Source organism: Nicotiana tomentosiformis, chromosome 1, assembly GCF_000390325.3.
Source record: "Nicotiana tomentosiformis chromosome 1, ASM39032v3, whole genome shotgun sequence".
Lineage (NCBI taxonomy): Eukaryota > Viridiplantae > Streptophyta > Magnoliopsida > Solanales > Solanaceae > Nicotiana > Nicotiana tomentosiformis.
Window position 1 is genome coordinate 87,765,919 of NC_090812.1, and position 13,093 is coordinate 87,779,011.

The following is a 13,093-nucleotide window of genomic DNA, read 5'->3' on the forward strand; positions in this document are numbered from 1 at the left end:
TCAGGATGTTCAAGTGCGTGGAAAGTATAATGAAATGGATGACTTCAAGAAGCAAGAGGAATCTCGTCAACTTAGAATTTCGAAAGCTCAAGAAGATCTTAGAACTGCCGAATTGGAGCTTGCAAATCTTCCTCCTTATGAACCTCCTAGAGATAAAATTGTAGGCTTCTTATTTTGGTGTTCTGCATCGTCTTATACTATACTTGCTTTAAAGCAACATCCGTAGATATGAGGTTACGTGCCTAAGGATGGCTAGTATGTGATTGATTATTGAATTTCAAGGAAATCTTATGTTAACTATTCTCGAGTAGCCTTTTTTATGTAGATACTCCTGACTGGTCTCTGCCTACTGCAAAATTTATGTTGCTGAACTGGTCAACTCTACAGGATGGTTTGGGTTCTAAAATTTTGGAGCTGCAAGATGCTGCAAGAGAACAAAGGTCTCAGAAATCAGAAATGGAGAGATCCCTTGATTGGAATAGGACAGCATTCAGGCAGTGCTCTGATAAGTAAATATCAGGACTGTGTTGCTATGGTCATTGTATTGTAAAATTACTGAAAGCTCTTACACATTCTTGCATTGCTCTGCAGATTGAAGGAGATGGAGAATGCAAACAACAAAAGATTACGTGCTTTACAGAGTAGTGGTGTTGAAAAGATATTTGAAGCTTACAATTGGGTTCAGGAGCATCAACATCAATTTAATAAATCTGTATATGGTCCAGTTCTTCTTGAGGTATACAATTAGGCTTTTGCTACTAGATACTTATGGATCTGAAAGGTTATTAACTACTTTTCTAACAATAAAAAAGGTTATTAACTACTTTTGCTGAAATGAAAACTCAGGTCAATGTTTCCAATCGGATTCATGCAGATTACCTAGAGGATCACGTACCATTCTACGCCTGGAAGGTAATTAACAAGAATGATTTCGTCATCTCTGTCTCCAATACTAGTATATGTGGCCCAAGCAGATTTGTCTTTCTTGCATCTTTTCTCTGCTTGTTTGGTATCTTCTAGCTCGTAATTAATATCTGAACATGGTACATATGGTGATTTGTATAATCACTCTTTGAAGTTTAAACTTGAGTATTCAATTTGATGTACTCCTTTTTCCTTTGTTCTTTTGTGCTTTGGTATGAGATTTGCAGTTGTAGAAAGCATTGATTGGAGTTGTACTTTTAACAATCTTATCATTGCTAAGTGATATTCACTTATTGTTTTCTAGTTTAAGTTGTAACTTTGAGTAAGGTGTTTTGTCATTTGCATGGGCATATTGCATGCTTATAGAAATGATAACTTCTGTAGAATGTATAAGCAGAGACATAAAAAGGTTTCCGGAATCAAAGTTATTAATCTGATTTAGTGCTATTGAAAATTTGTTTCTCATCTCATCAGTTCTCTTATTTATTGACATATGCAGGCCTTTATAACACAAGATGCAGCTGACCGTGACTTCTTAGTTAAAAATATGCGATCATTTAATCTTCCTGTTTTAAATGTAGCAGATGAACGTCCGAGCCGTGTTCCCTTTAAAATTACTGAGGAGGTGTGTATAAGCTTCTCTAAGACCTCCTGTTTTGATGCTGATTTATATGTTAACTTGGTTTTCTTGTTATTATCTTCCACAGATGCGTATGCTAGGCATCCATTCAAGGCTTGACCAAGTCTTTGACGCTCCTGATGCAGTCAAAGAAGTTCTAATCAACCAATTTGGGCTGGATTCTTCTGTAGGCTTACTATTCCTAGAAACTTAATATATTTTCTTCTGAATTTAGCTTTGCTAGTAGCTTAACACTAAAGGAATCTGATGCTTTTTTGCAGTACATAGGCTCACGTGAAACTGACAAGAGAGCAGATGAGGCGTTGCAATTGGGCATCTTTGATTTATGGACCCCTGAAAATCATTACAGATGGAAAAAATCCAGATATGGTGGTCATGTTTCTGGCACAGTTGAATCAGTGGAACACTCTCGCCTTTTGCTATGCAGTATCTCACTAACCCTTTGTTTTTAATGTATTAATGCCTCGCCCGAAAACTTTTTGGTTTAGTCAAAGTATTTTCTTCAGATGTGGATGCGGGGGAAGTTGAGAGGCTCAAGTCCCAGAAACTTAAGTTGGAAGAAGCCATTTCTACATTTGAAGATAATCTCAGGGCAGTTAAAAGTGAATTGAAGAACATAGAGGATCAAGGTGCCAAACTCGAAAAGCAACGGGTATTTTCTTTTTTTCTTCTTTGGTTGTTGTTTCTGGAAGTTGTTTTATATGCAAGTATGTGGAAATTCACACTTGGACATCTGTTTATTATTCATTTTTTTAATTTTTTTTTTTTGGGGTGGGGGAAGGGAGGGAGGGGGTGATAGGATGCCCAGAAAAATGTGCTTGTGCTTCTTCAGTTACAGCTTCTATGTTTGGTTTCTGTAATATAGAGCGTGGAGCATTTAACCTTCGATCTGTGTGAATACGCAAATTTGGTCATTGTACTTGCAGGACCAACAAATGGAGAAGGAAATTTTGCAGACCGACTGTCATGGAATTCCTACCCCTTGGTTTCCCCTTCCGAGTCTCCACAAGACCCTCTCTTAGGCCCTGCAACCCCACTCCCTTTGCCAAAATCCTATGACCCTTTCCCACCCCCTTGTAGCCTCGCCATCAACCTATATTACTCACTGTAGCTAGCTGCTGGCCCCCATAAACTATTGGGTGGTGGGAATAAATTGCAAGGTTGGGTTGGATTGAAGGGTATCTTAGGGTATTTTTTTAGACTGTAAGGCAGGGGTTGGAGTGTGAGGGAGTTAACATAGGTGCTCGGATGAGTGGCTAGCAGAGGAAGTGTGAGATAAAAGGGGTTCTAACGTTCCATTTATTTGTATCGACTCCATTAGTATGTGAATCAAAGCTGCTTGTTTCAAACTAATTAAGGTTTAATGTGCCAATCTATAACGAGGAGACCAGAACCTGAAATAGCTCGAACAGTAAACATGAAAAAATTTCAAAAACTCTATCATTGAAGTGTTTGTGCTGGAAAGCATGTTGATAGCTCTGTCTCCTCACTTGTGTGTTGGCAGTGGAGGATGGGGATGGAGGAAAGCATGTAAAATAATATTAGCTGTGGAACTGTGTTTCATTTCGAATCTCTTTTCCTTGCTTATAAGAATTCGCTTTTGCACATTTCTCTTTTCTTCCGTTGTCTAATTAATCAATCTGAAGAGATTCTACTCTAAGGGATTCTTTCCCTAAGTTTTCCCGTCAATCTAACATCAATGTCGTTGTTCATAAGTTTGAAAGTGGTCCTAATTGTTGATGACAAATTAAATGTGTCTTACTTCAAGCATAATTAGTATATTTTGTTATTCACTTTTAGGAAGAGATTATAAATGAGTCACTACTTGAGAAGAAAAGAAGGCGTGAGATGGAAGGCCGTGTCAGTGAGTATCTTTTATAGTCTTTTATACTTGAAGTATGTATAATACAAGCTACAGGTTCAGTATTGTTTATCTTGTGTTCCTAAAACAAATAACTTTCTCCAACTTTAGGACAGCGTGTGATAAACTTGAAATCTTTGGAAAGAGAGGATGACCTGGATAGTATAGCTGCAAAGCTTATTGACCAGATTCAAGCTATGAAGATAAAGAGATTTCAACTTGCATTGGAACTCAAGGTCAATTGCTCTTTTTAATGTTTCTGTTTTCTGATGCCTCTAAAGTTATGATTAGTTCCTTAGCGAGTGAAGTTTAGTATTTCTGCTGTTTCTGTTGTGCCAGAATTTACTTATTGATGCTGTGGCTCACCGAAGAAATTATGCTGAACATAACATGGCATCCCTTGAACTTGGGCTGAAGGTACTTTTCTCTTTTAGGACCTATTTTGTATAAACCAAAGTAGATAAACTAAGAAAATCGAAGAAATTAAATACAAAAGTTGTGCACTGCCGAAAAAAATGAGTGGTCTGTGTCAGGTTAGGCTGGTGTGAGTGGAAGGAATATTATATTACTGGGAAATGGAGATGTAGGGTCTGCTGAAATGGAGTTCTTGTACTTGATAGTGGGACTTGAAAAGAAGGAATGGAATAAGGAGAAAGGACAGATTAAGAGGCAAGTGTCACTTGATTAATTGCAATAGTTTTCCTCACTACATTTGTTGAGAGCTTAGCAATAGTTATCTTGGAGCTACACAAGGCATGCCCTGACAGAAATGCCAATTTCTAGGTCAACATTTCGAAGGGCCTTTTCCTGGAGAAAATTTGCAATCAAGACAAGTACTGCGTCAAAGTGCTATATTTGCTGCCCTAATGATACCATCTTATATATGTTATGGGTTGGACTTTCGAGATAGGAATGCCGGTCCCTAAGTTGCTACGCTCTCTTTACCTGTTGTATATGAGAATGTCCATTTTGAGAAATAATCTTGTTACTTATCAAATTGGTTCTCAAGTTGTGCCTAGCGTGTGGGATGCATCTGTCTTGCTAATTCTTATGTCGCAACACAAAAATAAGAGTAACTACAAATCAATGCTCGGTAATATCCAATCTGGTGAGAAACTTAACATAGCCGCGACTCTTCAAGGCAGAGTATTAATCAACTTTCGATGCCCTAAATTCCTACTTTTGGATCCAAGCAGAAGGATTCCAATATCTGCACCTCCCATGTTATAGAAAGGGAAAGCTAGTTCCGACACAAAGGCTGGTATGATAAAGAACAGGAATATTAAATTAAAGGATTTTTGGACTTTGTATTTATTACTCAATAGTAGATGGTTAGGGTTTGCAGCATAAGGGTTATTCGGCAAAATAAATCAAGTCACATGATTGGGGTCTATCATCTCCAACGTTTGTCTTGTGGCATTATTATGGTTTTTTAGTTTTTATTTATTTACCTCAGACCCCACGTGTGAGATTTCACTGGGTTTGTTGTTGTAGTTTTTATTTATTTACTGTCCCAAACCCTTCAGGTGCTTCCTCCTAAATCCTTGCTGTTTCTATAATTTCTTGATTAAACTACTCGCGAAAGGATGTATAATGGAGAATTATTTCATGATAAGCTGAAACCTCAAATTAAGATGTTGATTCAAGGTTTTTGGCCTTTTGAACTTTATGACATCCTAGAGATGTTGTATGCTGCTATAATGAACACTGACACAATTTGTTCTTAATCTCCTACAGTTTGTATTCAAGATTAACAAGGGCCCGCTGTCATTATGTTAAATAAAAATTCTCTGGCAGTATGTTCACAAATGGTAGAAAGGGTTACTTTTTGGACAGCACACTGGCTTTAAGTATCTTGCACTTCAAATTCTATCCTTTAATAGCTTATCGTGTCATTGTTACTATTTCAAGCATGCATTTTCACTATGCCATATTGCTGAAAATTAAACAGGGCTATAGTTCTCAAATTGGTGGCTTTATTGCTACATAAAAAGCAATGCATGAATTAATTAAAAAGAAAGAAAGAGCAGCAGATATGATGCTTTGTGTCGTTGATTAGAAGGTACTACGCTGATGTTAGCGCAAGGTGTATGAATTATTTTTCATTTTGTTTGCTGCAAATTGTCTGCCAGTGCAAATCAAATGTAATCTTGTTGTTCTGTAGTGTTGCATCTGGTCTTTTTTTTTCTTTTCAAATAAATAGATTGATAGCAGGAATATGGGTTTTTTAGCATTATTTGTAGTTGAAAGTAGTCTAACAAGCCAAGACTGAGTTCATTGGACATAAATTCTCTTCTTCTTTTTCTTCTTAATAAATAGATTGATACCTAGAATATGGACTTGTAGTTGAAATTAGTCTAACAAGCGAAGAATATGGGCCTCGTTTCATTACTGGTAGTTGAAAGTAGTCAAACAAACTGAGACTGACTTCACTAGACATAAAATCTTTTTATGATTGTGAATCACGCTTCCTTTTCATCTTTTCAGATTAAAGAGATGGAAGCTAATGTGAAGCACCAAGAAAAATTTGCTATGCAAGCATCTCTGCATTATGAGTACTGTAAGTTCTTCAGTAATTAGTCCAATGCAAAGAGTTCTTCAGTAGTTAGCGATTTCACAATTGACTATTTTACATCTTGCACAGTGATATAGTAACTCTGAAAGACCATCTCGCCTGGCTGACAAAAAGAAAAATTTACAGGGGGTCCAAAAAATTAAGGAAATGAACCATGGGGATATAGTCTCAACCTGCTGTGTAATCCATGATTTGGTAGTTTATTCATGTCTTTGAGTGGGAGGAGTCAAGTACATTGTTTGTTATTTCCTACTAATTGATATCTGGCTGCAAATGCTTAGGTGAATGATGTGACTGGATCTCGTCTTCCTGATTCTTGTGGGCTTTAACACCAGTGGCCTTTGCTACTGAACCAAGTGTTTCATTAGACACGCTTCGCCAAAAATTATTTTATTAAATATGTATATATATAAGATTTTTCTAAAAATTGTATGATTATATACAATTGGTAAAACCTCTTAAAAAATAATGCAAAGTAAACATCAAAATGAGATAGGAACTAAAGTCTTACACCCCATAGCCCTAGACCCAAACCTGTATATACAAGTCGAATTGTGACAATAGGTCGACAACCATTTGTGCAAAACTCTGCGTGCACTACTGCTTATGGCCTTGAGTGAAATTATTACACCATATAGCTTTCCAGTTTGTTATTTTTCTTGATTAGGTAAGAAGGAGACAGAGGAATGCCGACGGCAACTGGAAGCTGCCAAGAGGCATGCAGAATCAGTAGCCATTATAACTCCAGAACTAGAGCAGGCTTTTTGTGAGGTTTGTTTCCCAACTAATACAGATTTTTGTGTGAATCTTTGGACACCTAACATTTGTGTAGCCTGTTTGTTATTACTGTTCCTTCTTACATCTTTTTTTGTAAGGACAGGGATCGTTGGTGCTTCTATTTAATAACAGTTTGTTATCTCTCTATCTAAAAAAATGTTTTGACCTTTGAGGTTCTGATCATAATTTTTTTATTCGTTATATTATCTGAAAAACAAAAGAATAAAAGAGAAAGATAAAATTAGAGGTTTTGAGAACTTTCATGCCCTTAATGTGTTATTACGTCCATTATGTGGCATCTGCTTGTTGATATATATAATTAGGAAGGGAACTCAGTAATTGGATAAATTAAATGAACATAGATAAATAGTTCCCATTAGAATATTCTCTAGCTAGAGAAATAAAATATAAGTTTAATAGACAAAATAGAAATATATAAGACTGCTACTTGAATTGGGGTTTAATTTGTAATGAAAAAAGAAAGAAGAGATTTAGGCATGAATTTCTTGATTATTCTCTCATGAATTTTTTGATTACTCAAACACTACGGGTTTAAGTAGTGTTTGCAAGTAATCTCAAAAAGGGAAAGGATAGTAATTTCTATTCCTAAAGGAGAAGAATTCCTGTTCCTAATTATCCATTACAAGTATTCTAAATCTTTCCTATATTTACAAAGAAAAGATTCTTGCCTATTAATAATTTTCTAATTTTTAACACTCCACTCAAGTTGGAGCTTACATATTGTATGCCCCTAAGTTGCTGCAAATATATTCAATTCTGGATCCTTGAAGTAGTTTTGTAAGAATATCTGCCAATGAATCATTTGAGTTGACGAAACTTGTCGTAATGCACCCTTACTCAATCTTTTGTCTGATGAAGTGACAATCTACTCTATATCCTTTTCATGAAACATTGGGTTTAAAGCAATGTGTATTGCAATCTAATTGTCTCAGATCAGTTGCATTGGTGCATTTTGATTTTCCCACACCTTAATTCTTTGTGAAGTTGCTTTAACCATATAAGCTCACATGTCGCAAAACCATTACTCGGCATTTTACCTCTGCACTTCATTTTACTACCATATCTTACTTTTTTGCCTTTTTTTTCCCAATCCGAGAACAGGCTGTCATGTCCCAAACGAGTCCATAGACATGTCGCAAAACCATTACTCAGCATTTTATTTCCGCACTTGATTTTACTACCATGTTTTACTTTTTTGCTTTTTTTTTTTCAATTCGAGAACAAGTTGTCATGCCCCAAACTATCTCATAGACGTGACTGACACCCAGCTAACATCACCTGCAAGGCGAACCAATTTTCTGCACTCTTAACCTTTTTGTATAAGCACTAAGGGAAAATATCTGCAGGTCGAAACACATTAATAATCACTAAATACGAAATAATTATCCAACTAAAACCATAATCAATTTATAAAATCCAATATCGGTCAAATAATAGATTTCCAGACCAAATTCCCACACCAAGACCATGGAGCATCTAATAAAGTTATAGAAGTTAAGTTATCGGGCATGCAAACCCAAAAAGAAATAATATACATAAGAAAGGTAGAGTTGAAACAACGACCTCCACGAATAATGAGTTGAAACTCGCCAGCCGCTAGTCTCGTCCTCAGCAACAGTATCTGCGTGTACGTGCAGGTAATGAGTGAGTTATAGGTAAATATAACCCAGTAACAGCCTCAACCTGCCACTTTAAATACTCCTGGAACAAGTGTTAGAAAATACAAATACACGAGTACAGAAATAATATGCACAAATATTCTTTCAATATATAATTACTCCATAAGGTCCAAACAACTGTTCAACAACAACACTATATATCTCAGCACGCTTTATACTAAGGACTTGTGATAAACGACAGTGAAAGAAATTAACCAAATACCCCGACGAGTCCATGACAGCATACACAATGCCCCAAATCTATCACGACGGCATACATAGTGCACCAAATGTATTAGTGTAACGAAGAAATAATTTCTAACGTCCAACGCCATGACAAGAAGCCAAGCCACAACACAGATTATGTATTAAATAATTTTCATATTCTAAACAAATAATATACGTGCGGTTGGTCAAAGACCACCGATTCTGCCAAGCACACGCTCGTCCCAACACATGAACCATGCAGGTAAAATATATTTTCAAAATGGGTTTTGAAAAGCAAACACCAAAGCTTAAAGTCTCACTTACCTCGATTCACAATCCAAGCACTCTTTTCAATAAATTAAAATATGCTCTCAGGTATCTAGATCACCTCAAACTACACAAAAACGAGTTTAGAATGGTCAAAAACCCTCGGGAGAATAGTTAAGACAAGTCAAACTCGTGGTCAAAGGTTGACAAAAAAAGTCAAATCTGGTAAACGGATCAGAATTCTCTTACCATGACCACCAACAGATTGTCCTCGGCGGGAGGATTCCAGAATACTAATCAAAATCAAATTTTGATAACGTTTGCCCAATTGATGAATTAGGTTACAGAACCCTAGGGCTAGACTTTCTCAATTTTTAAAAATTTCTCCATGTTTCTACCGTAAAAAGCTTCTCATAATCACGCACTTATATAAAAGTTAAGGATCATTACCTCGATAATTTGGGTTGAGAATCCCTATCCCCCCTTCCCCCCTCTTTTTCTCTTTTTTTTTCCCTTTCTTTTCTTTTTTTATCCCTTTCTTTTCTTTTCTCTTACAATGTTTTTTTTTTGTTTTTGCTTCTGCACATTCTGCTTCTGTGCGTTCCGCTTCTTTCACTTCTTTTTAATGTTCTCCCTTTATAGTTATTATTATTATTATTGTATTATTAAATTCTTTTTTATTATTATTAAATTACTAAATAATCCGTAATTAGATTTGGGGTTATTACACATGCCTACTTCCTCTTTTCTAGATCTGTCTGCCCCTTTATTTTGTTACTGTTAGAAGAGCTTTTGTCTTATGGTTTTTCTGTGTATCCAAGTAGTAGGTTGGGACAATTTACTACTGCATTGTAATGAGCTTTCCATAGCAACTTTAATGTGGTTTTTTTTCTTTCTTTTGACTGTCCACCAAATGGGTAGGACTTGTTTCTTTTGTCTTCTAATCAATCGATTCTGTATGCCTGTTATTTCCTTAGATGTTTCGATATTGCATATTTAATGTTTGAGGTTCTCAAGGACAAGGTTGCCTGTATGTTTAATTCATTTCTTGTCAATTTCCCCTACAGATGCCATCTACAATTGAGGAATTGGAAGCGGCTATCCAGGACACCATTTCTCAAGCCAATTCCATTCTTTTTCTGAACCATAATGTTCTAGAAGAGTATGAAACACGTCAGAAAAAAGTAAATTTTTTGTTTCATTAATTTGCTTTTCTGGTGTTTTGTGTGACAAGAAGGTACTGCCAAAATTTAAAGGTATGTTTTATAGAGCGGTGGTCAGACCGGCTATGTTGTATGGGGCTGAGTATTGGCCAGCCAAGAGCTCTCACGCCCAGAAGATGAATGTAGCAGAGATGAGGATGTTGAGATGAATGTGCGGGCACACCAGATTAGATAGGATTCAGAATAAAGTTATTCGGGACAAAGTGGGTGTGGCCCTATTGAGGACAAGATGCGGGAAGCACGACTTAGATGGTTTGGACATGTGAGGAGGAGAAGCACAGACGCTCCGGTAAGGAGGTGTGAGAGGTTGACATTGGAGGGCCTTAGGAAAGGTAGAGGTAGGCCGAAGAAGAGTTGGGGTGAGGTGATTAGACATGACATGGCGCAGCTATAGCTAACTGAGGACATGACCCGTGATAGGAAGGCGTGGAGGTCGAAGATTAGGATAGTAGGTTAGGGAGTCTAGATTATTCATACCGGTAGTGTTAGTACGTACTCTCGCATTTGGTTGGTAGTAGGCTTATTTGAATACCTGTCGTTTTTTTTTACATTTCGATCATCTTACTATCTTATTGTGTATGCTGCTTTTATATGTTTTTTCGGTGTTGTCCCGTCTTGTTTTCTTGTTATTATTGTGGTACCTATGCTTGCGCGAGCCAAGGGTCTATTGGAAACAACCTCTCTACCTCCACAAATGTAGGGGTAAGGTACAAATGTAGGGGTAAGGTTTGCGTACACACTACCCTCCCCAGATCCTACTATGTGGGATTATACTGGGTATGTTGTTGTAATTTGCTTTTCCATTTTTTTCCTTTTAAATATACAATGATTGCATCTAATTCATCTTTTGCAGATAGAATCTCTTTCAAAGACTCAAGAGATGGAAGAAGAGAAATTAAGCAACCTCATTGATGAAATCAATGCTTTAAAGGTTAGAGTTTTATGGTTCTCTAGCATTTTTGATAGTTAACTGGTGAGTCTAATGTTTATAAGCAGCTTGTTGTATCTGATTAAGCCCTACGATGGTTCATTTAATTGAGCTTATTAAGGCCCATTTTACATATAGTAATACATGGTTGTCTTTTCTTTCCAATGTTATTCTTATTTCAAGGCCTTAAATGTATCCATCAATACAACTAAATGAGTGAATTGCCTTGTCTAAAAGGTACTCGCCTCATCTAAAAGCTGAAGCTGTTAGAGCTGGGCACTTGTTTGGTCTGCAACATGTTCCCTCATGTGCGAGCCATAATTGTTTTTTGGGCCAATCACTTACAATTAATTTGGTGATGGGCGAAGGTTGGACTCGACATTGAGATATCTGCCTGCCTAGCTCTGATATCAGTTGAAGAGCACTTAGTTGAGCGTTTCTCCTTCCTATCCCATCCTTGTGTTGCGTCATCCTTATGGTTGACCTAGCTGTTATAATTGAACTGCCTCATCAAAAATCTTAGTTGAGAAAGATTACTTTTATTCATTCCATTTTTAAAGTTTTGCAACGATATGTGTTTGTGTGTGTTTAATGTCTTTAAACTGAAATGATTCAAAATGGTATCAGTTTGATGTTTGCTTTTTTGTTCTCTAGTACTAATATATCTTATGACAAGTTATTTAAACACAAAAAGAAGAATAAAAATAGGTTATTTTAGAAGGAAAAAAAGCAATAGGTTCTTGGAGAAGAGACCCGTTAAGCAATTGGGAAAAACCAAGGTCAAAGAATTGGAAATATTAGGTAATTTAGGAAAAATTCCACCTTTAGTTTGTTATCTTTCTATTATCTTTGCTGCAATTACAAGGTGTTTAACTCTAGTGCAGACACATTGTGATAGACTAGTAGTATACCCAAAAAATGTTCTGATTCTAGGATTTTGCAGGAAAGGTGGCTACCAACATTAAGAAGTCTTGTTTCACAAATCAACCAGACTTTTAGCCGCAATTTCCAAGAAATGGCTGTTGCAGGAGAAGTTTCATTAGGTATGTCAACATCAATCCTTGCAGAATTTATTTCTTGAGAAGTTCTGTCAACCTTTATTGATCGATGTCTATCTTCAGATGAGCATGACATGGACTTTGACAAATATGGGATACTAATTAAAGTCAAATTCAGGTAATTACGGCTCTGATTCCCCCTTACTTACTTGATTAATTGAGGTTTTGTTGCCTCTTGTGGCTTTCCTTAATCGGAGAAGTAACAGATATTTCAAATCATTATTTCTTTTGCATTTCGTGACAATGAGTTCTCAATTTCTAGAGATGGCCGATGAGAAGTACTTGTGTCACTAAGAGCACTGGCAACTTTAGTACTACCTCTGTTCCAGTTTATGTGAACCTATTTCCTTTTTGGTCCGTTCAAAAAAGAATGACCCCTTTCTAAATTTGGAAACAATTTTGCTTAAACTTACAATTCTACCCTTAACGAGAAGCTTTTATAACCACACAAATTCTCTGGGCCCCTTTTTGAATTGTTTAGGACCACAAATTCCAAAAGTCTTCATTTTTTCTTAAACTCCGTGTCCAGTCAAACAGGTTCACATAAATTGGAACAGAGGTAGTACTTTTTATTGTGTTTGTCATTGGGCCTAGAAATCATCTTGTTCTTCATTGGTGAACTTTTATGCTTCCTTTGATGCCATATAAAATTAGTTTTCAATATTACAGTACTCAAATTAGAGTTGTTACTTTTGATTGTACCTATTTTATTTTCAAAAATCGTTTTTTGGGAAGAGAAATCGTAGGCTTTATATATGAGCAAAAGAAAGATTAGATTCCCTAGCATCTCGACATTCACATAAGTTTTCATGACACCAACAAATATACAAGAAGTAGGAAAGAGTTGTGCTTCCAGATAAGGTTATTGATCATAAAATCTCTTTCCTGGTTGCCCAAACGATGCCCAAGTGAGCTGCCTTCCACATTTTTCTTTGTTCTTGTCTAATATGCTAA

The 13,093-nt window shown here is 36.4% G+C and overlaps 1 protein-coding gene across 3 annotated transcripts in view; it reads left to right on the plus strand.

Moving 5' to 3' along the window:
• Positions 1-13,093, plus strand: part of LOC104106131 (structural maintenance of chromosomes protein 5) — a 30,895-nt gene that overhangs the window by 5,788 nt on the left and 12,014 nt on the right. For all 3 annotated transcript variants that reach the window (XM_070187043.1, XM_070187037.1, XM_070187047.1), the window contains 17 exons: positions 5-160; positions 388-509; positions 592-736; positions 847-912; positions 1,424-1,549; positions 1,632-1,730; positions 1,825-1,990; positions 2,071-2,216; positions 3,365-3,428; positions 3,537-3,661; positions 3,765-3,842; positions 5,913-5,985; positions 6,668-6,771; positions 9,998-10,114; positions 11,007-11,084; positions 12,025-12,124; positions 12,203-12,257. In XM_070187043.1, the coding sequence (XP_070043144.1) occupies positions 5-160; positions 388-509; positions 592-736; positions 847-912; positions 1,424-1,549; positions 1,632-1,730; positions 1,825-1,990; positions 2,071-2,216; positions 3,365-3,428; positions 3,537-3,661; positions 3,765-3,842; positions 5,913-5,985; positions 6,668-6,771; positions 9,998-10,114; positions 11,007-11,084; positions 12,025-12,124; positions 12,203-12,257 (1,820 nt within the window). The remainder of the gene's footprint in view (positions 1-4; positions 161-387; positions 510-591; positions 737-846; positions 913-1,423; positions 1,550-1,631; positions 1,731-1,824; positions 1,991-2,070; positions 2,217-3,364; positions 3,429-3,536; positions 3,662-3,764; positions 3,843-5,912; positions 5,986-6,667; positions 6,772-9,997; positions 10,115-11,006; positions 11,085-12,024; positions 12,125-12,202; positions 12,258-13,093) is intronic.